Consider the following 26,927-nt stretch of genomic DNA (forward strand, 5'->3'; position numbering starts at 1 on the left):
ATCATAAGATAACCAAACAAGAATATAAAGCTAAACATGCAAATTCCACTTAAATGTATATTTATATAAATAATACCCATCAATCTGATCTCTAGCCATAAAAATGCAGAGAAATTTTCAAAGTAAATGATCTGTGCTTTTTTGGTCCTCTTTACATCTTATTTTACCCATTTCCTTTAAAAACAATGGTGGCTTTTGGGAGTTACCACATTTACCAGCTCCACGTCTTTAAATGAGTCTGTTTGCCACTGTTCTCCTTTGTCAAATGGAGATATTCATAACAGCTACCTCCCAGGATAGTGAAGAAGATTAAATAAAATAACATGAGAACATTTAGAACCATGCCTGATGAATAGAAAGTCCTCAATACATATTAGATGCCATTTTAATTTTAAAGGTTATCACTGCATATTCAACAGAACATTGCTTTAAAAATACCCCTGCATGTGACATAATGCTCATGAAACTGTTGTCAGGTCCAGGTTGAGTAGCAGCTGATTTCCACAGACTGCTCTGTCTCAAAGATCCACAAGCAATTGCAATGTAGTCCCTTTTTGAAGGCACCCAGATTGTAAACAAAGTGTGATTTCTCTGAATGGTAATTTGCATGGTGACATCTTAATTAATTAAAAAAAACCTCTAAAGTATTCCAGTGCTTGTGTCTGTAGCATATTAAATCATGTCAAGAAGATGTTCTAACGTCTGATGGTTTTCTGTAACATTACAGAAAAATAAAGGTCAGGTTTCATACACGAGTCCTGGATCACCAACCATTTACAGAAAGACAGACATCGGGAAAGAACACAGCAGGGATGTCTTCCTATTTCTGCAGCAACGTTACTACGGTGTGAAATTTCAGGGAGATGAGCTGAGCAGCTATGAGAGTAGCCCCACCCTCAAGTATACGCATTCATCTCTGGGTTGTCTGTTCAGATCATGATCCTTCTCTTAAACCATCTGCATCGGACTTAGGGGCAGGAAACCCCCGTAAAACCATAGCTGCTCATATCTGTTGCAGATTATGAAGAACCCCAGACAACCATACCACCAGATCCACCTCTTTCTCTGAGACACAAGATCCAGGCCCATTCCCCTGCCACTGGCCTGAGACTTCCTGCCAACAGACCTTGCCTTTTTTACCTCCTCCCTGGGAGTCAGTCTGGTGACGAGATGGCACTCCTGGAAGCTGTCCTCTTCTCCTCCTTCTGGTCTTGTGAGTTGCCCTCTCAGTCATTTCAGTCTACAGGAGAGACTAAGAAGGTCTTTCTTGTTGCCTCTTCACATGTCTTTTGTTTATGGGGATTTGTCTTCTTTGCTTGCAGTTGGCCTTGGGCAATTAACATTGGAGCAACCTGAAGTATCAGTTACTGGAACAAGAGAAAAGAGTGTAATTATGTCTTGCAAGGTGTTCTCTAAGGACTTTAGCAAAGATTACATCCACTGGTACCGGCAAAAACCAGATCAGGGTTTAGAACAGCTACTATACGTCTTAACAACCCCTGCGCTAAGTCACTCAGGAGGGACGAAAAACAAGCTTGAGGCCAAAAAAGATGTTTCCTCTTCCACTTCTACGTTGAGAATAAGTTTCTTACAGAAAGAAGATGAGGCCATGTACTACTGTGCCGGCTGGGTGTCTGCCCACAGTGTGGGAGTTCCTTGGATAACACGCACAAGAACCATCACCAGGTCTGTGCTCACCACATCCTCAACACAGAGGTGGCAGAGGCGGCAGCCACAGAGGTGGCAGAGCTGGGAGCCCTGCCTAAGCCTCCCACTAAGGAAAATGCATCTTGCATGATTTTTTTTTTTAACTATCCAGAGATTACTTGCAAGTTACATGGCTCAGTCTCAAAGAGGAAATCACCAGAAAACCCACAGGTGATATTGCATCTTATATCAGCATCACAACACTGAGACAATGTAATATTCACATTTTCCACATTAATACTAGTAATTTAAGATGCAGTGGGATAAAATGACTTTTTAGACCCTAAATCCCATGTCCCTTCAACTCTCTCAGGCCATCCTGAAGAAGTTCAGAGTCTGGTTATTCCCTGCTGACTGGGGTGAATTTGAGATGAGGTTCTTTCCCTTTCTTCCATGAATGGGGTGACTGTTAACTGTGCACTCAGGGTTTGTGTTACAGCCTGACCATCACAGTTCCTTTTGCATAGGCCTCTGACCCCCCAGGGCCATTGGATGATCTCAGAACAAGGTAGACACTCCAGTCAGGATCCTTTTCCCCAGGATTCTGCAGTGAACCTCTGCAGGATTCTGCAGAGCCTCACAGTGGCCATGCATTCAGTTGCTACTCTTTCTGACACTGTTCTAACGAGGTAAATTGTTCTCATGTTTGAGATAATCCATTGACATTGGTGCTGTCAAGAGTCACATTTTGTAACTGATGAAACAGAAGCATGGAGATATGATTTCCTTTGTGGTCACAGTTAAATGAATGGGGGTGGAGGCCTGCAGCTGGATGGGAAAAAATAGTAGACTCACTTCATTAAGCATGCAAACAAGAAAACAGTGAATTAAAACCTATTAAAATATTTATTCATTTGTTTGACTGTGCTGGGTCTTAGGATCTAGTTGTGATATGTAGGATCTAGTTCCCTGACAAGGGATCAAACACAGGCTCCCTGCATTGGGAGCATGAGTCTTAGCACTGGACCACCAGGGAAGTCTCAAAAAGACAATGGAATAAAATCTTTAAAATGATGGAAGAGAAAATGGACATCTCAGCAAAAATATACTTCAAAAGTACAGGAGAAATGAAGAATTCTCAGACAAAAGAAAATTGAAGGAATCCACTGCCAGCCAACCTACTCTATGAGAGATGTTAAAGTAAGCTATTTAGGCATAAAACATACAATATAGGTCAAAATTTGAATTTATAGAAAGAAATGATATGTACTATGAGTATAATAAATGGATGTAAATGTTATTTTTAATTGTTCCAAAATAGGAGTTGTCAGACATTTTTTGTGAAGGAAATATTTTCCATTTTGCATGCCATATAGTTTCTGTCCCTACCCTTCAGCTTTGCCAGGGCAGCACGAAGCCACTCTCCCTTTAGACCTGAACGGACATGGAACTGCTACATGACCGCGAGGACATTGGTATCAAGAGGTCACCTGATGGGAGCTGCAGATTTTAGTAACGGGACACAACAGCCTGTTGATGCAAATAATCCATAAATAATCTTTAGCAAGAATACAAATAATTTTTTTACTTGAGTCAAACTGACGGCAACAGCCCAGGTGCCCCTGATTTAAAAACCATAGTTTGTTGTGTTAATAAGTAAGACTGGAGCCAGCAAGATGTAAAAGGTGACCGCGAGACCATAAGCTTGCAGCTGGCAGCAGCTAGCAGATAACAGTTTTTAAAAGGACTGGTGGTGTCCCTGAGTTTGATACACTTCAGAAAATTCAAGTTCTCAGTAATGCAGGAACATGTCTGAAACCACATCCACAATGGCACCCGGCACCATTTGGGATGCCTTAATGACACTTTTATTTCTCTCAGAACAAAGATCAGACATCAAACATGTCAAGGGTGCTCTTCTTCAAGATTTCAAAGAGACAGACTAGCATGTGCATGGTGACACAGCTTGACCTTGGTGTCTGGAAAGGATATCTCATCTTCAAAGGAGTGCTAGCATAGGAGAGGAGGAGCATTTATTCGTATCCTCAGAGTGGACGCTCTAAACAATCTGGTTAATGCAACCATGAAATTAAAAGACACTTACTCCTTGGAAGAAAAGTTATGACCAACCTAGACAGCATATTAAAAGCTGAGACATTACTTTACCAACAAAGGTCCATCTAGTCAAAGCTATGGTTTTTCCAGTAGTCAGGTATGGATGTGAGAATTGGACTAAAAAGAAAGCTGAGCACTAAAGAATTGATGCATTTGAACTGTGGTATTGGAGAAGACTTTGAGAGTCCCTTGGACTGCAAGGAGATCCAACCAGTCCATCCTAAAGGAAATCAGTACTGAATATTCATTCGAAGGACTGATGCTGAAGCTGAAAATTCAATTTGGCTACCTGATGCAAAGAACTGACTCATTTGAAAAGACCCTAATGCTGGGAAAGATTGAAAGTGGGAGGAGAAGGGGACGATAGAGGATCAGATGGTTGGATATCATCACTGACGTGATGGACATGAGTTTCAGTAAACTCCGGGAGTTGGTGATGGACAGAGAGGCCTAGCATGTTGCGGTCCATGGGGTCACAAAGAGTCAGACACGACTGACTGAACTGAACTGAACTGAACTGAATTTATTTGGGAGATGCAGGCAGACAAGTAGAGTGATAAGGAAATGAAGCTTGAAAAGGAAGACAGATGATAAAGTATATTTTGGTAAGCTGCTAGGTGACCAAAGGGAACATAACAGGGTTTCAAAGCTGAGTGATGAATTAAGTAATGGATTTTCTATTCTGCTCTCCTGTTTTGTGGACTTCCATGTAAAATGAAAAGAGTCTGTGGGACCCTAACTTATCTGAGAGTCAACATGGTGGTCAACCAAAGAACCTTGCTAAGAGTCAGGACCCTACAAGGAAGAAATTACAGAATATAAAAATGTTCATGGTATCTTATTAAATAATAAAGACAGAGCATAACATTGCATATGTATCATCATACCTATGTGAAACAAAATTTTAAAAGGAATAGACATAGTTGTCTCTATGAGATGGGACAAAAAGCCATTGTCTTCTCTTCTGTTTGTGTTTCTTTATGATCCATACTGAGGTTGCACTCATTTTATAATAGAAAATAACAATGGCTTTTGCTTTTAAGGCATATTGAGGCACTCCAAGGATACAGCATCTCTAAGGATCCCATTTAATGGTCATATTCAAAAATAAGAATCTGAAATAAGTCTTCTTCAGCTGGGTTATAGAAAATATAGAGCGGGGTCATACACTACTAGTAAGCTGTCCCTACATTCGTGATTGCCCGATGCAGTATAGTGACCATCAAAGATGTTTCAAGTTCCCATGAGCCTGTCAAGTGTGGACTTTGGCCTCTCCTCGCTCATCTTTCTCTTCCCCTCTGTTAGAGCAATAAAGGACTTTAGTCCTTTCACCATAAAATTGGTTCTTTATACTAACGTCACTGGTTGGTGAAAGTCACAGGGTGATTGAAAGAAATCTGCTGATAAAATAGCAGACCTATTTCCACAGGATGTTTGAGAATTACCACCAGCCCCTGTCTCTATAGCCTGGATGCTAGCTGTGTGTTCTAAACACCACTTCCTCCTACTAAATCAGACTGCCGGTTAGCTCTGCAATCTTCCCATTATTCAATCACATCTCCTGACAAGAGCTGGCAGCATGCTGCTCCTGCCCCAGGTCTTGGTGGTGGCCTCCTTCTGGACATGTGAGTGGCTTTACCCAAGGAAGGGAATAGATCATGGACAGTCACATCACCCTTTTCAGGTGGATGGTGGTCACATGGTCTTTCGAGCTAGGCTGAAAAATTCCACCAATACCTTGAGTTGTTCCAGAAGAAAATGTAAACATCAGTCCCCAGGCTTTTCATGAGTAGAGAATACATATAGACCACGTTAATGAACATCAAATTTTCATTAATTTTTCCTCTTGTTTTTTCTTTCAGACACAAGTGGAGATATTTCAATAATGCAACGCATAACATCCATTACCAAGAAAAAAGGAAATACGGCATTTCTTGAATGCCAAATAAAAACAGATAAGTTAAAGAAGAATGTGTACATGCACTGGTACCGACAGAAGCCAGAACAGCCTCTAAAACGAATTCTGTATATTTCCTCCAACGAGAATGTTGTTCACGAACAAGGGATTAGTGAGGAAAGATATGAAGCAAGGAAATGGCCGAGTAACTCACTGGTGAGCCTCAGGATACACCAGGCTACAGAAGAGGATGCGGGGGTCTACTATTGCGCCTGCTGGGTGGAATACACGTTGCGTAAGAGATCCTCTGTCATTGAACAAAAACCGCCCTTAGGCCAACATGGTGCAGAAGAGACCCACTGTCATCGAATGCCAACGCGTCTGTGCAAAAGCACCTTACACCCCCCCAACCTCCGCCGCCCCCGCTGCTCCCGTTTTCTGCTTTCTATAAAGGGCTCTTTTCCTGCACATGTGCCCTGAGCAGTGTCTGAGCAACTAGCCCAGGACCTGATCCGTGAGGCTTTTTTCAGTTAGATCACTTTATCCTCCATCCTAAACTCTTGGTCATAGGCTGGCTTTTGTAACTAGCCAAATGGTCACAGCTTCATCATGTATGGGAGCCTCTTGGGAAGGAAGCCATAAACCAGTGCTCAACGTGATGTGTTGGCTTGGAAAGAAAGAGAGAAAGAATGAATGAATGAGTGGTGGAAAAGACAAGGTCTTTTTAGTGACATAGGACTGGATTTCTAATTCCTGCTTAGCCATTCCCTGACAGGGTGACCTAGGCAAGTTACTGAATCATTTATTTCTGTTTTCTCATTTTATTTTTATTCTACTTATTTATTTTAAATTTTTATTTGGAGTATGGTTGATTTATTTTGTTATTAGTTTCTGCTGTACATTATAGTGAATCAGTTACACATATACATATACCTACTCTTTTTTCAGATTCTTTTCCCATATAGGCCATTACAGAGTGTGAGATTAGTTCCCTGTGCTAGATAGTAAAGTTTTATTAGTTATCTATTTTATGTATAGTACTGTGTGTATGTCAAGCCAAATCTCCCAATTTGTTCCTTCCCTTCTTATCCCCTGGTAAACATAAGTGTGTTTTCTACATCCCTTGTCTCTACTTCTGTTTTGTAACTAGGTTCCTTTATATCTCTTTTTTTTTAAGATTTCACATACAGGCAATATCAAATGATATTTGTCTTTCTGCATCTGATTTACCTCACTCTGTGTGGAAATCTCTAGGTCCATGTTTTCCCAGTTTTAAACGGGCCTGGTGCTAACAACCCCATAAGTTGCTGAAGACTGAATGAGGTTTACACAGGGATGTCTCAGCACAGTGTTCAACAAATCACAGTGTCCTAACCTGCAGCGACTAAATCAATTCAGAGTCATCACAGCTAAAATAGGAACTCAGGACTTAAAAAATCACATCTTACATTGTCCTCCAGACCACAGTAAAGCAGAGATTTAATGCTGAAAAACTAAGAATTGTAAATAGGAAAAGATTGAAGGGTAACAAAACAAGGGGATTTTGTTTCCTGCAGCACTTTTCTTCATTCACAGCAGAATGAAGAAATGGCATATAGTAACATCACAGTATCCTAAGCAATAACTACAATAATTGTTGGCATTTACCGAACTTTGTGAACTTTCTGCAAATGAATGATCTAAAAAATATACAGTCTCCTGCATATTCATATTCATGTGTTACTATCTACAGTAATGATAATATCTTTCTAATTCTTATGATAGCCATACCTCATTATCCACACTCTCACAAAATATGGTGAAAAAATCTATAACTCAGAGAATGAAAAGGATCCCAAGGATATGTGTATTTGAAGCAACATATCAAGGAAAAGTGGAAGAGAATTTCTTCCAAGGTGTTAATAACATTAAGTTACCATATTAAAAAAATTATTTGGCTGCATCAGGTCTTAGTTGTGGTATGCAGGATCTAGTTTCCTGACCAGGAACTGAACTTGGGGGCCCTGCATTGGGAGCCTGGAGTCTTAACCACTGGACTTCCAGAGAAGTCTCAACAGTACATTATTATAAGTGTTTTTTGATGAGGTTGTTGGGAGTCTGAAAGCTCTTTTATACCAGTAAGATGATAAAGAATAACACTGTGACAGATCTGAGAAAGACTTTCATTGGTTCTAAAGCAAAGCTTCCTCCCACATCCCTGCCTCCACAGAGCAAGTGCTGCCACTGCATCTCCTATCCTGTCCTGATTCACACCCTATTCTTACCAATTACTGCAATGCCAACCACGTGGATTTTCCTCATGTCTTTGGCTTGGGTTTGTAGGTTGACTTCTATCCTCTCCCCTTTCTTTCCATTGTTTTTGTGTCCAGCGTCAGCTTTTTTAAGTGCCTCTGATTACCTCCCTTGCTTTTCAGATGGAGACATCAAAATGAAAATTTCTCAGCAGCAACTCTCCTCTACCCGAAGACCAGACAGAACAGTGCACATAAGATGCAAGCTGTCAGGGGTGCCCCTGGAGAATGCCATTGTGCACTGGTATCAAGAGAAAGAAGGGGAGCCCCTGACACGAATCCTTTATGGTTCAGCTAACAGTTATAAGCTGGACAAACCTAATTCCCGCTTGGAGATGGATAGCAAAAAGAACGGAATCTTTTACCTGATAATCAACAATGTTGTCAAGTCCGATGAAGCCACGTACTACTGTGCCTGCTGGGATCCCACGGTATTACAGAGTCAGAAGGGACGTGGAAGAAAACCTTCTCTGTTACTAACCCTCACCTGCCCCTGCCCCACCACCACTCAAGCAACCACAGGCTCTTGATCATGGGTTCATAGCTTTTCGAACAGGAAGGGCCTTCAGGACACATTTAGTCCAATGGCCACACTTCAGATAAGAAAGCGGAGGCTCAGAGATTACGAGTGGCTTTTGCAAAACCAGTTAACCACAGAGGTAGGGCACATCTGCTTTTCAGACTCTCAGAGCATTGCCTTTTCCTGCCTGTCTTGTGTTTAACATTGAGCTCCTTTTAGTACAATTGCATTTCTCTCAAAGGGAGCTGTGACAAGAATGGCTTGTCTTCATACATGATGTCCCCAGGACCCAATCAGGTCTGATTTGTAGATAAATTATGTGACTACCACACTCTTGAGAAAGGGTAAAGGTCAGGACTCCTTGATCTGTCTACCTCCCTTCTGTTTTCCTATGGCTACTTACTCCCCTTCATTTCTGTAGCTTCCCATCTGTTCTGAAATTCTAGATTAGAATAGTTTTCCTGGCATACACATCAAATGTGGAGATTGCTTTCCTCATGAATACATTTGTAAACATCACTTACAGAAGGACCTACCCAACCAAGTCCTAAATTTCCTGCTCTTCAGTCTGAAACCTGGGACTAATTCTAACTTGATGGCCATACACTTGGTTCCAAGTTTGGTAGCCCTGATCTGCTTTTTGCGTTTCTTACCAGCCAGACTTGAAAATCACATAAAGAAGAGCAATAAAAACAAAATTGATACCCTTACAATACAGCTAAATACATCTCTTCTTGGATTTCTGATACGTTGCCAGAATAAAATTGATTTCAATCCATTCCTTCACCCCAGTCTGCACAATTTGTGTTCTTTTTTTCCCAAACTTTCCTATCTCAGTAAAGAGCATATGTCTCTGTGTCCTTTAATACCATGCAAGAATATTTTGTGAAAAACAGATGGTGTTTTCTTGACCTTCCACATCTTTGGCTTTCTTTGGTCTTGAGAAAAAAAGCAATGAAGGAACCCGGCAGTTCTTTAGGTGTTTCCCATGGAATGAGATCTGAAAGGAGGAGGCAGGAGACCCTGGGAACTTGGGTTCTTCTGGTAGAAAGGAAACCACAAACCAGGCCAGAATCTCTGATGTATTTTCTGAGAATAGCATTGGCTGTCAAGACAAAGCCCCAAACCCAAATTCTCAGATCCAAGGCAGAGAACTGCTATTTCTCTCTATGACCTAGGGCAACTGTAGAAACTCTTATTTTCCAGCTGACATGTGCAGGATAATCAGTAAGCCCAGGACAGAAATAACCACTTAATCTTAACAATGATCATAATATGAGATTCATAACTTTTGGTGATCTGCCAAATTTGATAAATTTGGTCAACTATGAAATCATCAATCATACTTGAAAAAACAATGCAAAAATTCAAGGGGTCGTTTTGAGACTAGTACTTTACTTCACTTGACTTGTTTGTTATTTATATATTTCTCTATTCATTCTTCATACTAAAGTAGGATTTTAGTGCCTTAGTTGGTCACCCCAGAATGTGGTGAGTTGTGTGTATGTGTGTGTGTGTTACGTGAAGCAGGGTTAAAAGCAAAAGTATTGATTTTTGTACGCAGCACTAAGATTTTTCTATTCTTTGCAAGAAAGTGAATTCTCTGTTCCCGAATCTTGCCTCATCTCTTCTAGACACATTACCTCATATGAACTTTACAAACGTACTGAGAAATAGATACTGACACTTCCCTTTTAAAGATGAGGAAACTGACCCTCTGAGATGTACCCAAGGACATGTCACCAGGAGTGGTGGGGTTAGAATTGGAGCTCTATCTTTCTGATTTTAAAACATCTTTTCCTTCACTTTCAACCTCCTTAACGTTAATTTGATTTCTCCCACTTGAATTCCTTAGAAACCTGATGAACCTGTTAATATTTATTGCACCAGCCCTTCCGTCCATCCCCACTGTCACTACAATAACTGGGTCCACAGACGCCTCTCAGTAGCTCATGGCGATCGTCTCTGAAACATGTCTGCTTTCTCAGGACTGGTCCGCTGACCCATCCATCTTTCTGCTCTTACATTATGTTCCTAAAGCACAGATCTGATCCTGTCACTAAAGTCTTCACTAAGTCACCACCATTTATCCTTTCAAAAAATGTTTATTTGAAAAATATGTAAAAAGTGAATATTCTCCAAGTGCCTCCTTCTGAAACATTAAGTATCATGTAAAGGTGTCTCCTATGCCTCTTCCCTTTTCAAGCTCCCCACACAACAGACGCAATTAGTCTCCTGCTTCTTTCTAGCTCACATCTCTAGAGTCTTTTTCATTTAAATATTGATATTGATCTACTTAGAACCCCATTTATATGGTATGAGGTAGAGAGCTAGTTTTGTTTTTCCCAACATAGTAGTCAATAGTCCAAAATTGGTTTTAAAATAATATATTTCTTTATTATTGAAATATAAAATATTATATTTTAGTTAGTAGCTTTGTAATAAGGATAAAATCTACTATGTGCAATGTCTCTTCACCATTGTTTTTAAAAATATTTTTCAATTATCTCATATTTATTCTTCCCACTAGAATTTGAAATCAATTTATCTAGTCCACCCCCACACTTCACAGCAAAGACCAAGAAATAAAATGTTAGTGTAATTCTGATTGGAATTGTGGTCAACTTAAATACACGCTTTTAGGAAAGATTAGCTTCTTTATCATCTTGAATTTCTCCTTCACAAATATGACATGTTTCTCTGTTTGTTCAGGTTTTATTTTATGCTCTTGAGTAAGATGTTATGCTTCCTTGATGGCTCAGATGGTAAAGAATCTGCCTGCAATGTGGGAGACCCAGGTTCGATTCCTGGGTCAGGAAGATGTCCTGGAGAAAGGAATGGCTAACACTTCAGTATTCTTGCCTGGAGAATTCTATGGACAGAGGACCCTGGTGGGCTACAGTCCATGGAGTCACAAAGAGCTGGACATGACTGAGCAACTAATACTTTTACTTTCTTCATTAAGATATACTCTTCACATAGTTCTTCTAATTTAATAAAGGATTTTATAACTCTTTATTTACTCTTTTGTATTTTACTACCTTTGTGGATCTTGAAATACAGACACCTCCTAAAATACTTTATAATTCTGCTCATTTTCTTGGAATAAGGGGAAAACAGAGGAAAAGGATCAGAAAGAAATTGAGTGGGCAGGTATCACTCTTACCTACAATAGATGAAAAGGGTATTTATTGGACAGATCCAGGTAAAAATACCTTGGAATTTTCAGCTAAAAACCCTTTCTAAATATGATTTTCATCCAGGTCTCTCATCCTCTCCCATTGTGTTGGGGTCCGTGAGCTGCTGTGAATGGACTGTTGCCCACCATGATCTCTTACATTAATCCTCAGGACAGAGGCATTGATTGCTCTCAGGGGATTAGACCAGGACTGGGTGGATCTCAGGTGGATCCACCTGAGGTGGGGGTGCTCAGGACCTATTCTGTCTGAATCCTGGAGATGGGCAACTCATCTGTGCTCAGAGGAGCACTCAGCAGCTTCTGGCAATTTCTTTTCCCCCAATCCAAGATAAGTGACATAACATTACAGAGCAGCATCATCCCAAGACTTCTTTCGACTTATCCAGAGAACTAGATTTACTTCTTAAGGTTTAATTTAAATAAATAACCTATTATTTCCAAGAGATAGAGTTCTACAAATTTCTTCTTTTATCCTAGGAAAAATAATAAGTCATTACAGAAATAATTTTCTCATTTGACATTGCCTTCGTAAAAATCATGTGACCCAATAGTGAAAGTGTTTTTATGAAAAAAGAAAAACTTTGTTCACATTGCTCACGGTATTTATGTTGGTATATTTGCATTTTCAGTTACCTAAGTGTTTCCGGCTTCCAGAAATACATTGCTGAATTACTAATGAAGCAGCCCTGGGGTTTGTGAGAACAGAGGAGATGTTCTTTGATGAAATCTCTGACCAGTTTCAACAAAACCGAACACCTGAAAATAAAAAGAAAGCCCTAATTCTCTGAATACTTTTCCTGGAAAGTTAGAAAAGCAGTCAGTTGATGCCAAACTCTTCTCTTTCTGTTTTTACCCTTTCCATTATCTATCAGTGCTTTTTGATGTTTATGACTCAGAGGAAAATGAAAGACTTTTGAGTCAACTGATTTGAGGAAAATCTATACATATTGGATGCCATGAAACCTATGTTCAAGGACTTTCAAAAGTCAGAAGATCAAATTGTCACCACAAACTGTTTTAAACTTCTAATCACATGTTGAAGCAAAGAGAAGGCTGAGATTTTTGTAGAAGCTCCAATCATTGTGACAGTTCAATCTGGATCAAGGTATTTGGTGAAGGAACTAAGCTCGTAGTAATACCTCCTGGTAAGTAACTTTTTCCTATTTCAACTTAATAGTGAAAATAGTTGCCTTTTAGAAAAAAAATTTAGGATTCCGCCTGTTTGACTGCCTCATTCTTGGCCTCAGCATATGAACAGGAGTTTTGCAACAGTAGTTTTGCAACTACTGATCTTTGTATATGGAAACAAAACTGTCTTGTAAATGATTTATTCACTTCCTTACTTGTAAGAAGTTGGAATTCTACTTTTAGAAATTCAACTTTTTAACCAACAAAGAATAGACTCAAGGTAGAAATTAAAGTATTTTGAGGACTATGTCTGTAATCTATTGGTATAAGTTACTGGTTCAAAATTCTTTTCTAATAAATGGACTGTTAAGTGAGAAACAGTTTTCTAATTTAGCTCTTCTCTATAGTCAACACAGTATTTCTCTCTCCCAATATCTTGAAAAAAGGACATTTTTGGTTTTCAGCTCATCCTTAACAGCAGTGGAAAAAAATTATAGTAAATGATGATAGATAAATCCCACTTCTTACTACTCCACTTCTTATTACTCTAAATTCTTAGAGGGAGGCTGAGGTCAGTTGAAATTTATGCAGTCACATCTCTTGTTACATAGCCTGCATAAGGACCAGTTTCATGGAATTTGTAAGCTCCATGAGCCATCTCAGCTCCAAAGTCGATGAAAAGAGTCTGTATGGTTGGACATCCTTATTTGCTTATTCTCTCAGCAAACATTTATTGAGGGCAGTTTCTGTATTAGATGCTGGTGATAAAAAGGTGAACAAGACACAAGACAGAACAAGTTTCAACACTCAAAGAGTTTCTTGATTAGCAGAAAATCATTATAGATTCCAACATGATTGAGCCCCATGTTCTATGGCCTGTGGCTGCCAGAGAGGGAAGAAGTCTTGAACTGATGAGCTTGTTTCCTTTCTTAATGGATAAAATGATTATTGCATATAAAATCCATATTGGACACAGCTAAGCAATATAAAATCCATGTACTTTGTTAGAAGATTTTAATGAAATGGCTGCAGACCACCTTTTTAAAGAGAATAATAATATCAGCTCCTGTTTACTGAAGGCCAGACACCATGATTAGTAGTCTTAGGGCCTTATCTCTTTCCTCAATAGAAATTCTCATATTCCCATTTCATAGATAGGGAAACTGAGGTTGAGAGAAGTTCAGGCACTTGCCTAAATAAAGTACATGACTAGTTACTGTGGTGAAGTTTGGAATCTGACAGTCTATTCTTAAGTGCATGGCCTGGATCATTAAGTGATGTGAGAAGCATCCTGTTTTTATATTCTGAATATTTAATCTTTTATATTCTGACCTTTTAAAAGGATTCTGTAATTGACTGCTAATTAGCAATAATTCATAATTTATATTATTACTCGTGTATGAAAACAATGCTTCTGCTTCTAATCAGGAAATGAAATGACCTCTTTCCTCCCAGAAAAGATCATGTAAGTCATATTGAATATACATTTATTAAATATGCAAGGTTTGATTTTCAGGTTATTTTTATAGAATAAGTCATTTTGACACCATTCAACTCAGATTTCTTTTTGTATGGCATCAAATTTGCTAAATTGCATAACTTAGAGCTGCCTTTCCAGTCATTATGGGAATGAAAAATATCAAATACAAACTATTATGTTTAAAACAGGTAACCAACAAGTACCTACTGTATAGCACAGTATTCTGTAACAACTTATAGGAGAAAAGAACTTGAAAAAGAATAAATACATGTGTATGTATAACAGAATCACTTTGCAGTACACTTGAAACTAACACAACATTGTTAATCAACTATACTCCAAAATAAAATAAAAATTTTAAAATAGTGCAGAAAATGTGATACCAAATACTCGAGAAATGCAAGGCTGAATAAAATTCTCTGACGAGCAGTGGAGGATTTTATTTCAATGCTCTTGAAACCACAAGGTTATTTTTAGGTAGAGGTGAGCAGTCTTTCAGCAAAGGAATCGCTTAAGAGATCATCATTAAAAATTCACAGTCTGTAACAACTTTTTTTGTCTACTAGATGAGAATTAGATTCTGGAAAGAAGTTACTTTAGAATTAACCCAGATACTTTCCTCTTAAAACATATATATCACAAAATGCCTATAAAATGTAACAAATATACATCTAAATACTCAAATATATTATTCCTATTATTGTTCAGCTTTGGAAATTAAAGAAATATTACTGTATACTCTAAGCATGAACTGATTTTATGCATGAAAACACTTTAAAGGGAGGATATTTAGAAGATTTAGACAAAATGGTGAGAGAAGATTTAGACAAAATGGTGAGAAAAGATGAAATCATACTCTCTAATGTATGTGAAATGAAATGGGACCACATAAACCCAAGCTGCCCAGTAAGAGCGGGTTCAGTTTTTCAGTTCTTGATCATTTGTACCTAACGTGCTTTTGCTTGAGGTCCATCTTTATTTAATGTTATCAGGTTCAATTTTTATATATTTCTACAAATATTGAAAAGATATGGGCACAATTTGAGAGCAGGCACAGAGGGAGATTTCTGTAAAGGCCTTTTAGGTAGTGCAAACAGGTGGCCAGAGCATCAAAGTGTTTGGTTCCGGAACACAACTTATTGTTACAGGTAAAGTTTCTTTAAATTCTGTACTAAGGTCAGGATGGGAGGTAGGCAATACAGGCACTGCAGGCTCGAGTGTTGGTGCTGGCTCAGAATTCTCGGGTTTACTCCGTTTGGTAACGAACAGGCACGGGGAATGTCTGGAGAGGTCAGTGACTCCATCCAGGTCCTTGGAGTATGTTCTTTTCCTGACCTAGTAGAGAGGATACTGACAAGAGTTAGCCAGTTAGACCAAGTGTGAGTCCCTCAGTGGTGGATACATTAGATTCATTTGGTCTTGGAAAATTTCAAACCTCTTAGATAGTTTTTAATTTAATTCCAGAAACAACCAAAGGAAAATTTGGACTAATATTGTTTAACTTATTTAGTCAGAGAATGATTAATATCAAGTTTCAAGATATCTAACTTTGTGACCATATTCAAGAATGTCTTAAGATGGATTTTTTCCCCCTTAAATTCAATCCAGTAAACTTGTTCCCTCCTCATTTGCCTTAAAGATAAAAGTTTGCCTGGATGATGGGGAACATCTCTTGAGGATGTTCCTATCCTATGAGATCCATGGAAATGAAAGTTTTTAAAAATTTTTGCAAAGTTGATAAAGCATTGAAAAGTGAAAAAGTTATGTATTTTGATTTCTTTAGTAGTTGGGATCATAAGAACAAATGAGGTTTGTAAATTGGAAAGCAACATTCTGGTCTGCTTTTTGCAACTGACTCTATTCAATGTAAATTATAGCAATCCAGTTAAATGAAGGTGAACCAGTTATAACTCATAAGGGTCCTGGAAAATGATTTTTAGTAACATGTAGTGAGGGAAAAACATAGACTTTGATTCTGAATCTGTCACTTATGTATGACGATCCTTTAGCAAATACATTTTAATTCATTGATTATTGCTTTAAAAAATTATAAAGACAATACATGCTCATAATGGGGAAAATTTGAAAAATACAGAAACAAAGAAAAAATTAAATTTTTATATAGATATATCACTGTTAACAGTTTGATATATTCCCACTGATTCATTCCATCTATGTAACAACCATCTCAAGTTAATGTTCTGAGGATGAAACGAAATTAAAAATGAAAACTACCTACCATAAATATTGGGACATGGTAGGTGATTAAAAAGTCAATTCCTTCTCTAGAATTCAAAATATTACTCACTGGAATTTTTTATGAAATCAGGAGTACAGATAAATGTATTAATTACCACCTCATCTTAGGCCAGTTTAAAACAAATAGTACTTAAAAATTCTCAGTTTCTATGACTAATTATTAACTGCTTCTAAAAGTGGCTAAATGTATTAAGCATAGTTTCAAATATTAGAATATAAGGTGCTCTCTCATTTTGCAGTGGAAATGTTTGGAAACAAAAAATGTGTTTTTTAAATATGAGTTTTTTGCAACTTGAACATACAAGCTTTCAGGAATACGTACAAAAGTCAAATATTCAAGTGTAATATTTAATTTCTTATTTGAATTACACCTTAAAGTTAAAAATTATGTCAATACAAAAACAGTTGAGAAATAATGCCTTTTGCCCGCACATTTCATTAAAAATTTTGTTCAGACTCTAAACATGCACTTAAATAGCAGACTGTCATAGTTACATTAAGACCTGAAGAAATCAGAGATGCTAAATTAGTCTACAGTTTTTGATATGGGTTGAATCACTGTGGAGACATAAAAGTCTTCGGCGATGGGACAAAACTTGTAGTCACAGGTAGGTATCAGAGGAATGGAAATTTTTCAAGTTTCTAGAGAAAAGAAGAAAAAATTAAATCGGAGTAATAGTTAAGAATGTTTAGAGAAAACAGGGCTTTGATGATGTTTAGATGTAGATTGGAACGGATTTTTAAACGAATCTGCATAGTAAAGGCCAGCAGAGACAACACTATGTACGTATTGCGATAGGAATCAGCTATGTGTCCATGTGGACTTGTACGAAGTACTAATAACTATGTAATTATGAAGGTGTTTGGCCCAAGGCCAAAGTTTATTACTACAGGTAAGTTTTGTGAGTTAACACATTTCCTTTTCTGATGATGAAAGGATGTTTTTAAGGAGTGTAGCTTTGGCTGAGCTGGAGCTCTGGATCCGTCACTTACTGCTTATATGAACTTGGAGATGATACTCTGGCTTCAGTTTCCTAATCCGTAAATGAGATAACAATATGTATCCAGCAGGGGTTTTACTGCAATTGAATGAGATAGTGTGAATATAGTACTTTGCACGTTGACTTACTTATCATGGGTGCTGGATAGTGTGACTACAAGCTATTCAAAGAGAGTTGTATCCAGTATGGAGTTATTTGCGGCCTATTGCATTGACAGAACAGATGTTCTCCAGCAAATACAGTTGTATTTCTAATTGCTCAAATGAAGAATTATCTTACCGTCCACTCACACAAAAGATTGAATTTAGATATATTCTTTTTCTCTTTAGGGGATATTGTTTTCACTTAACAAGAAAAATGAAATTAAAATGTGTTTGCTTTTTATTTTTGTTCATAAATGTAGACTATGAACACTTTATGCACATATAAGACAATAAATCTTAATCTTTTTCTTAATTGATATCATATCTACACCAAAATTTATTGCCACAATTTATAGCCCATAAATTTGGGCTTCATGCTTATAGTTATCAGAAAAAAAAAACTAAATTTTTATGGAGAATGATCAAGGTATAAAGTCAAATAGATGTAGTTAGAAATGTCATAAATTTGAAATTATTATTTAAATATAAATGAAATATATTTATCTGATTAAAAATATGACAAGAAAAAATAGAACACATAAATCAAGATCAACAAATTACATATACAGATGGAGAAATATTTAGTGTCTTATTAAAATCAGTCAAATATTATTTGTGCTAAAACTGAAATGTATGAAATTAAGCACATTGTAAGCTAATTATATTTACAGCATGAGTAAAAAATTAAGATTGCTTGCTGACTGATTTAGTATAGAAATTAAGACCTTTGCCACACAGGCAGAAATTATCAAGAATATTTTTCCATTTCTTCTCAAAGGAGAAATCCAGTGCTTCTTTTCTTAAGAAATTGCCCCTTGGATTATTAAACTAAATGCAAGTTAGCCAAAAGATAATATCAGCAAAGCATTCATGTTCAGCTGAAGATCAAATTGGAAAGTGTTCTAAGCCTCAAATTTCATTTATTATATTAACAGTAAGCATATAATCAAGAACATTCCAGCATCCAAGTGACACCTTTTGCAAACTGTGATGTTTTGTTACATACCTTGACTTTATGTCTACAAGAAAACTCGGGAGCCAAAACTTTTAATGTGACACTAATTCTATATATACACTTCATTCAGCAGGTGTAAACAAAAAATATTTTAGTTCGTAAACAGTTTAGCAGCCCAAGGTAGATTTAAATTTGAGGGGAAACACTGAAAGTCAAAATATGGTGTGTTCTTAGTTATGCTTCAACTTCGAATGAAATTCCAAAATAAAATGTGTTCCTGACGAACACTTTTTAAAGCAAAACAAAATTCTATAACTGCATTACTTGGCAAGATAAATATAAAAACATTTCTAAAAATAATTTATTTTAATAGAAATACTGAAAATATTGTTTTGCTTCTAAATTCAAGACACGGTAAATAATTTAGAGGTGAAACTTTAATATTGCCCCACTCGAAAGTCTAGAGTGGTTCTGATGTGACATTGAGAAGTTGTATAAACTTGTCAATCAGTTAGGAGAACTTCACTTCAGAACTGAGTATAGGACCCACATTTGAAGCTAAAAGTTCAATTTAGATTGTTAAGTACATGTGGACATAGATTCCCATGAATACAAGTGAATGTATATTGTTTTAAAATGATAACCTCTCCTGACATTTATTTATTTTGGAATTAAAATAAGTACGATATATCCCAGAATAAGTTAAATGAAGAATGAGGGTCAACATATTTGCAGAATGTGAGAATGTATTAATTGGCCAAAGAGACCATAAGTTACAAAACCTGATATAGGAAAGGGAAGTAGTTTAGAAGCAACTAAAGATTCTTACCTGTAGAGAAACCATCAAAGTTACCTGGTCTCCTCCCCTAAACCCATAACCTACTCCCATCCCTTTAAAAACAGTCTCCACTATAATAGAACAAAAGAGATTTAAGAAAATTAATTTGTTTATGAATATCACAAGCATTGATATGGGGCATTTTTAAGTCATAGTCCAACTTAGCAGGTGGAAAAGGAACCAAAGCCAAGATGTGGGTGAGCCTCTGCTTCTGAAAAACTGTGACTTTGGGCAAGTGATATAACTTTTTGAACATCTCTTCCCATTGAAACAAAACAATAATAGGTACCTCATCATCTACTGTGGATGAAAAGCCATGATTAGAGTTAATTCACTGGCAGCTTTTCACGTTTTCACTCTAAGCTAAGTTGTTCCAAACCACATGACATGTATGTTTCTCTAATAATTCTTTTCAATTCTGTTCCATTTCCCCCCACAGATAGAAGGCTTGATGGAGACTTGTTTCCCAAGCCCACTATATTTTTCCCTTCAGTTGAGGAAGTAAAACTCCATATGGCTGGAACACATCTTTGCCTTCTTCAGAAATTTTTCCCTGATGCTATTAAGGTACAATGGAAAGAAAAGAATGGCAATACAATTCTGGAATCCCAACAGGGAGATATCATCAAGACCAATGACACATACATGAAATTCAGCTGGCTGACCTTGACTAAAAAGGCAATGGATAAAGAACATGTATGTATTGTCAAACACGAGAATAACAAAGGTGGACGTGATCAAGAGATTCTTTTTTCTTCAGTTAAAAAAGGTATGAGATCATAAAGAAATATAACCTCCAATAATACTTTTTTTCCAAAGGAACTACCCCACCTTTTCAATCAAGCATTAATGAAAACAAATATAAATCATCTTAAATGTTGTTACCTTTAATGATAGCCTAAATGTCCTACTAAATTGTATTGGCTGGCTCAGCTGGTAAAGAATCTGCCTGCAATGTGGGAGACCTGGGTTTGATCCCTGGGTTGGGAAGATCCCCTGGAGAAGGGAACAGCTACCCACTCCAGTATTCTGGCCTGGAGAATTCCATGGACTGTAGAGTCTATGGGATTCCAAAGAGTCGGACATGACTTAGTGACTTTCACTTTCACTTTGAAACATAAAAAAGAAAAAAATTTAGTAAACCTTTCTCAGATCAGTTTGATCATCTAAAATATAAAGGTCACAATGATATATTTTAGTGTTGTTGTGCAGATTAAATCAAACAACACACGTCAAAGTACCTATCAGTTAGCATTCAATAAACACACCAAAAGATTTTCCATTTCTGATGGTATTACTTGATCAGAAATAAGAACAACTATATACCCTCCAGAAAAGTTCTACTCAGCAAGTAAAGTCACTCTTACTTCAGTCTTGCTTTGCTCAAGATATAACCCAGAAATAATGAGTTATTAAATGACAAAATGGTGGTTTTTATGAGGAATTCAGATTGTAGCTCAACAAAAAGTAGAATAATTACTGCTGCTGGTTTATTATGGCCTTGGGTTTTTGAGATTTGTGCTTTACCTACTATCTTAAGCTAAAATTTTGTAGTTAAAGGTGTGTGTTAGTTGCTCAGTTGCTTAGTCTGACTCTTTGCGACTCCATGGACTACAGCCCGCCAGGCTCCTCTGTCCATGGAATTTTCTAGGCAAGAATACTGGAGCGGGTTGCCATTTCCTTCTCCAAAAGAGAATATACTCATTCCCTAATCACTCAGAGTTACTCGTGATTTGGGCATGATGTCCCAAAGGAGCCCGTTTGATGCAGACGCAGGACATGTCCGCACGATGCAGGCAGAGGGCTGGATGTGCCTTCGCCCTCTAAGTGGTCCTGTAACTCCCTGGACTTGGAACTTAATGTCCGGAGTATTTGCCTAACAGACCAAAGGCCCCAGAGTGCCCATAAGAAGGAATCATTTTGTACTTCTCTCTGTGGTTAGGAAGCCTTTTTAAGCAGTGGGAACCAAGCATAAAAAAAACTGCGCAGAGATTTTGTGCAGCAGTCCGAATTTCTGAAGAAAGTCTATCTTCTCAGATCCTTAGTTTGTCCAATGATCAAATTACATTTGAGTGGTTGCCTTGGATTTGTCCTGGGGCCGTGATGAAGAGCAGATGAAGTAACATCCGAGAAAATGCTTGCTTTCCAAAACATAATACTGTGGTATTTATTCATATATTCATTGTATTTATTTACATCCTATTCTAAAACTAAATATAGTACAATTACAGAAACAACCCCATATTTCTGTTTCTACACCTAAGAAACAGAGGGGAAGCAAATATACAAAGTAAGTTTAATATAACCTTGGGCTTAAATACCCTATTAGGTTTTGATTTTCCTAATATTCAGGGGAAAATAGGAATAATAAGTTCTAGGTGATGATGACCATAAAGGAGAGCTGTTCCAGTTCATAATATATTTTACTTGGCACTTAATTTCTGAAATAAATGCCTCCCATGGTCTTCTCAGAGCAACATAGCTAATAAGGGCATTTTATCAAAGTCATTCTACACTAAATTCCTAATGTTGTTTCTTAGAAGTTTCTGTTTGTTTTTGTTTTTGTTGCGTTAGTAAAAAATAAAAATAAATACGGAAGCACAAATCAATGACATGATCTTGAAGGCACACAAAAACCAATCTGATCCACGTTTGTGACCAGTGATGACTGAGAAAGAGAACTTAGGATACTCACAAGATTTTATGAGGAAAAAATTTTACATTATTGTTTTTAGCTCAGTCAATGAATGGTGATAAGTGATCTTTATTAATATTATAATAAGTTCACTGTAAGGAAAAGAAAGAGTTTTTAAAGACTTATTAAAGACAGTTCTTAAGTATATTTTAACATCTAACTTGAGTGTGCTAGCATTTTCATTCTTGGGATTTACCTCAACATTTATACAGGTTTAGCTTCTACCCAAAAGTAGATTGTTCCTATGAAATCTTTCCTAAGCTGAAAGGCATAAATAAATGAAGAAGCATTCATCTGAAGACACATCTGGCTAACAAATGCACAAAAAGTAAACAAAAAATAAGGCACAGGGCTTTCCTGGTGGCTCAGTGGTAAAGAATCTGCCTACCAATGCAGGAGACATGGGTTCAGTCCCTGGGTTGGGAAGATCCCACATGTCACGGAGTAACTAAACCTGAGCTCCATAACTGTTGAGCCTGTGCTCTAAGGCCTGGGAGCCACGACTCCTGAGCCCATGTGCCCTAGAGCCGGCACTCCACGAGAGAATCCTGCACATCTCAACTAGAGAGTAGCCCATGCAGTAACAAAGACCCAGTCCAGCCTAAATAAATAAATAAAACTATATATATAGAAGAAAGAAAATAAAGCACAGACGCTTGCGGACATAGTTCAGAGCCGTGGCAATGTGATGCTGAGATGCTGAATGCAGTTCCTTGGCAAGGCTGTCCTTGCTGCTGGGGGTGCCCACTGCCTCTATCACGGCTGGCTGCAAAACAAACACTAAATGCTACTTTTGCTTCTAGCCTTTCTTCATAAAACTGAAAATCCTCTTCAGATTCCTTTGCAAAAACAGGTACTTATACAGATCTTTTGTAAAAGCAAAGTGGTAAAAAGTGAACTTCTGAAAAATGGGGACACTGTATCCCAAATGCATTTTTTAGAGTGAACCAAAAAAAGGTCTCAAGGGTGTAAAACAGCACACCAGAACCATATCATGTGGACAAAAACCATCTAGGATAAAAAGGATAAACCCAAACAATCTCTGTGTCTCTGCTTCCCTCCATCCAACAGTTTATTACGTTCTAAAGAAATTTTGTCTTTGTATGAATACTTGCCTTTTTTCACTTTAGATAAATACAACTCTCACGTCAAGTTTTATATTGTCAAGAACAAGTAATGTGATTTGGTCTCTCTCGCCATCCTGGAAAGAATTGCACTGAAATGCTGAGCTCCTATGATAAATATTTCATTTGTTAAGAATAATTAAGAACTCTGGAAAAGGTGTTTTTGATGGCCATCATTGAGTGAATAGCATGGTGAAATTATACGGTCTCTTTAGAGATTTATTTCTCTGTATTTCGATGGATTATTTTTACAAGTAACTTTCACATGGTTTATCTCATTTATTCCCCCACAACCAACATTTGACTATACTCTGTCATCACTGATATGACTTATCCTCTAACTTTTATTCCCCTTTTGTGACATTGAATACCTCCCCAATATAACTCACAGTGTCCTTGGGGAGTTAAAGGAGATCATGCATGTATATTATTTTATTAAATGTCTGGCACAGTAATAATCACTCACTAGCTATTAGTTAGTCAGTTAGTCACTCAGTTGTGTCTGACCTTTTGTGACCCCACTGACTGTAACCCACCAGGCTGCTCTGTCCATGGGATTTCCCAGGCAAGAATAATGGAGTGGGTAGCCATTCTCTTATCCAGGGAATCTTCCAGGCATTATATTGCTATCCTAATATCCATAAATTCCATGACAGCAGAAAATCACATATGTGAGTTGGGAGTACTGGAGTATGTGTGACTTGGAAAGGCTTGGCTGTTTTTTTTGACTAGGTGTGAAATTTACCTAAGCCAAACTCCTTCAAATGTGAGATTCTGTTGTGGATTCTAGGACTGGAGGCATTCCTTTTGAGAGCATCCCTTCACGTAAGCAGTGGGTGCTTAAGACAGTAGAACAGTCACTTTTGCTGACGATTTGTCTTTTTGACAGTATTTCTTGAACACTTACTTCTTGAACACAGACACTGTGTTAGAAGCTATGAATACAGAAGGAAAATAAGATGGTCTTGAAAGGGAAAGTGTTAGTTCTTCAGTCATGTCTGACTCCTTGGGACCCCATGGACTGTAGCCCACCAGGTTCCTCTGTCCACTGAATTCTCCAGGATACTGGACTGTGTTGCCAAGAATACTGATGTGTGTTGCCATTTCCTTCTCCAGGGGATCTTCCCAACCCACGGTTTAAAACCAGGTCTCCTGCATTGCAAGCAGATTCTTTACTATCTGAGCCACCAGGAAAGATGTTCTTAGATAATAATATCACCTTCTGATTGTAACAAAGGAGAAGAAAAATGTCCCCTTCATGAACTTCAACATTGTCACATACAGAAAACCACATATAAGTTAGGTCTACTGAATTACGTCAAATCAGACCATCTGTTCTTAAATTTGTAGGGCTCTTATTTTTAATGATTTTCTCCTCCCTTGGAAGAATCTATCAGCCTGTCTGTCTATCTACAGATACACGCAGAGACACACACTGTCAAATAATGGATATAAACAATTCACTAATACTTGCTTTTATTTTGTAGAGGTCGCTAAAAAGGCCTGCATGAAAAAAGAAAGTGGTAAGTTTTTGTCTATGTTTGCCTTTATGTCACACTACCACATTTTTTTCCTCTGGAAAAATTTAACTATTGAACTTCTTTGGTTTAAGGTGGAAGAACCAGAATGTCTGGATATTGCAGAAATGGACTGAGTGATTTTTTAAGTAAATCTATCCTCATTTCCTAGGAGTTATCTTAACACTGTAAACGCTGGTTTTGATGTGAGATGATTCTGAATTAGAGGGTGCAGTGATAGACTCTGAATTATCTCAACAGTGGATTTCCTTCATTTGTGTGGCTTGTGTTTCTAATAACTGGGGAAATGTGATTTCAAATTTCTTGTAGATTTTTTTTTTTTAATTGTCTTTGGTGATTGCTAGTAGCTAATACACGAACTGACACTTACTGAGAGCTTTATATATACAAGGTGCTATGCCATGTCTTGCCTAAATATTATGTTTGCTCCTCCTAACACTCCCCTGATGTGGTACAGCATTTTCTCCTCACTTTACAGATGAGGCCAAAGGGCTGAGAATAATTAAGTCCCTTATACGAAGTCACATGTCTCCATCTGGGAATTCAACCCAACACATCTGAATCAATGACTCACACACTTACTCAGTTCTCTATTCCACCTCTAAGATACAGGCATAGAGCAAGAATCCCAAAGCCAAGGTTTTGAGATAGAATGGACCCTCTGCAGGGTGCAGGGCAAGGTGCGGTGTGTGTATAAGTGCATGGGCTTCTGAGTATCACAGATGGACATTAACACCAGTTGTTTTGTTATTGCATGAATATGGGTAAAGTACTTATATCTTCTGGACAGTAGTTTCCTTAACTTCCAACAGGGTACGATTGCACTCAACTCAGTTAATTGGGAGATAAGTTCACATATGTGGAATGCCCCCTATAGGGTATTCATTTAGCTAGCACAGAAATCAGTACTAGTGGGTGGCCCCTTCTCTCTACATGAAGGTTCTAGGTGAATTTAGAAGTTCTGGCTCTAAACTGATCCCTCCTCCATTCCCAGTATCAAGGGGCCCGGAACTCAGCTAACACCTGATGTTGCCTGAGGGCAGTGAGTTATGAATACATTGCTTCCTGAGATCCTTTCCACATCGAGTGCTAGTGATTCTGGAGTTCTGACTTTATGAGATGAAGTGTGGAAAAGGAACATTTTCATAGGAAGAGACCTGGTGATCTATTGAGGACAAGTCAGACCCATCATCATTGTTGTTATTTTTTCTTGGCATCTTATATATCTTGCAAGATTTCAGAAGAGATAAGTACAATTATTCTATGACGTCTTAGCCACAATGAGAGATGTTAAAGAAAATACAGGTGACTGAGGCATGAGCTCCTAAACTTTCAGACAGTTTGGATTAAACAGTTTATTCCATTTTGTACAATGTTCTCTTTACTAGCCACCCCCCCCATCTCCCACCATAAACACCAACAGATTTCCCTGGTTTGTACCCCTTAGAGGAATCTCATTGAGGCACAACATATAATGGCTCAGACTCTTCAAACTAGGACATGTTTCCCCATCACTTTTTTTTTATCCTTTTGAAAGACGAGGCCTAACTAATCAAAGGACTTCTCTTAGATACCCTGCAGCTGCAGTTTGCGAGCACCTCTGCCTATTATACCTACCTCCTCCTCCTCCTCAAGAGCGTGATCTACTTCTCCATCATCGCCTTCTGCGTGTTTAAGAGAACAGACATCTTCAGCGATTGGAAGATTTTCTGATGGTGCCCTAAAACGGTCAACTCTCCTTCATCATCTACATAATGGGTACATTTTTCTATTATTGTGTACTGGTTTTTCAAGCCACTGGGCAAACAGTTTTCCTCTTTAACAAGGAATTCTGCCATTATTCAGGGAAAGTGCCCAGGACTGGTCCAGGGGATCCTCTCCCCACCCTATCCCTACAACCTCATCAGCTCCTCCAGCCTCCAAGTCCTTGTACCTGCACACAGCGGGCAGCTCCCCATCTCTTCCCTCAGCACCACCCCCCAGACATCACCCTGACCCTCCCTGCCACACATTCTGGGACTGCCAGCTTAGCTACTTGAATTCTGTACTTTCTTTTTCATAATGGGCATAATAATTAAAAAGAGAAATCAATAGCCA

General features: G+C 37.9%; 1 gene segment (V, D, J or C); it reads left to right on the top strand.

The window, feature by feature from the left end:
- The first annotated feature begins 390 nt into the window (after positions 1-390).
- LOC122438568 lies at positions 391-26,927 on the top strand. The segment is given in 6 exon segments: positions 391-1,213; positions 1,323-1,643; positions 17,112-17,144; positions 19,913-20,242; positions 24,780-24,815; positions 26,401-26,927. Coding segments are annotated over 6 exon segments (906 nt in total).

Source organism: Cervus canadensis, chromosome 3 (genome assembly GCF_019320065.1).
Source record: "Cervus canadensis isolate Bull #8, Minnesota chromosome 3, ASM1932006v1, whole genome shotgun sequence".
Taxonomy (NCBI): Eukaryota; Metazoa; Chordata; class Mammalia; order Artiodactyla; family Cervidae; genus Cervus; species Cervus canadensis.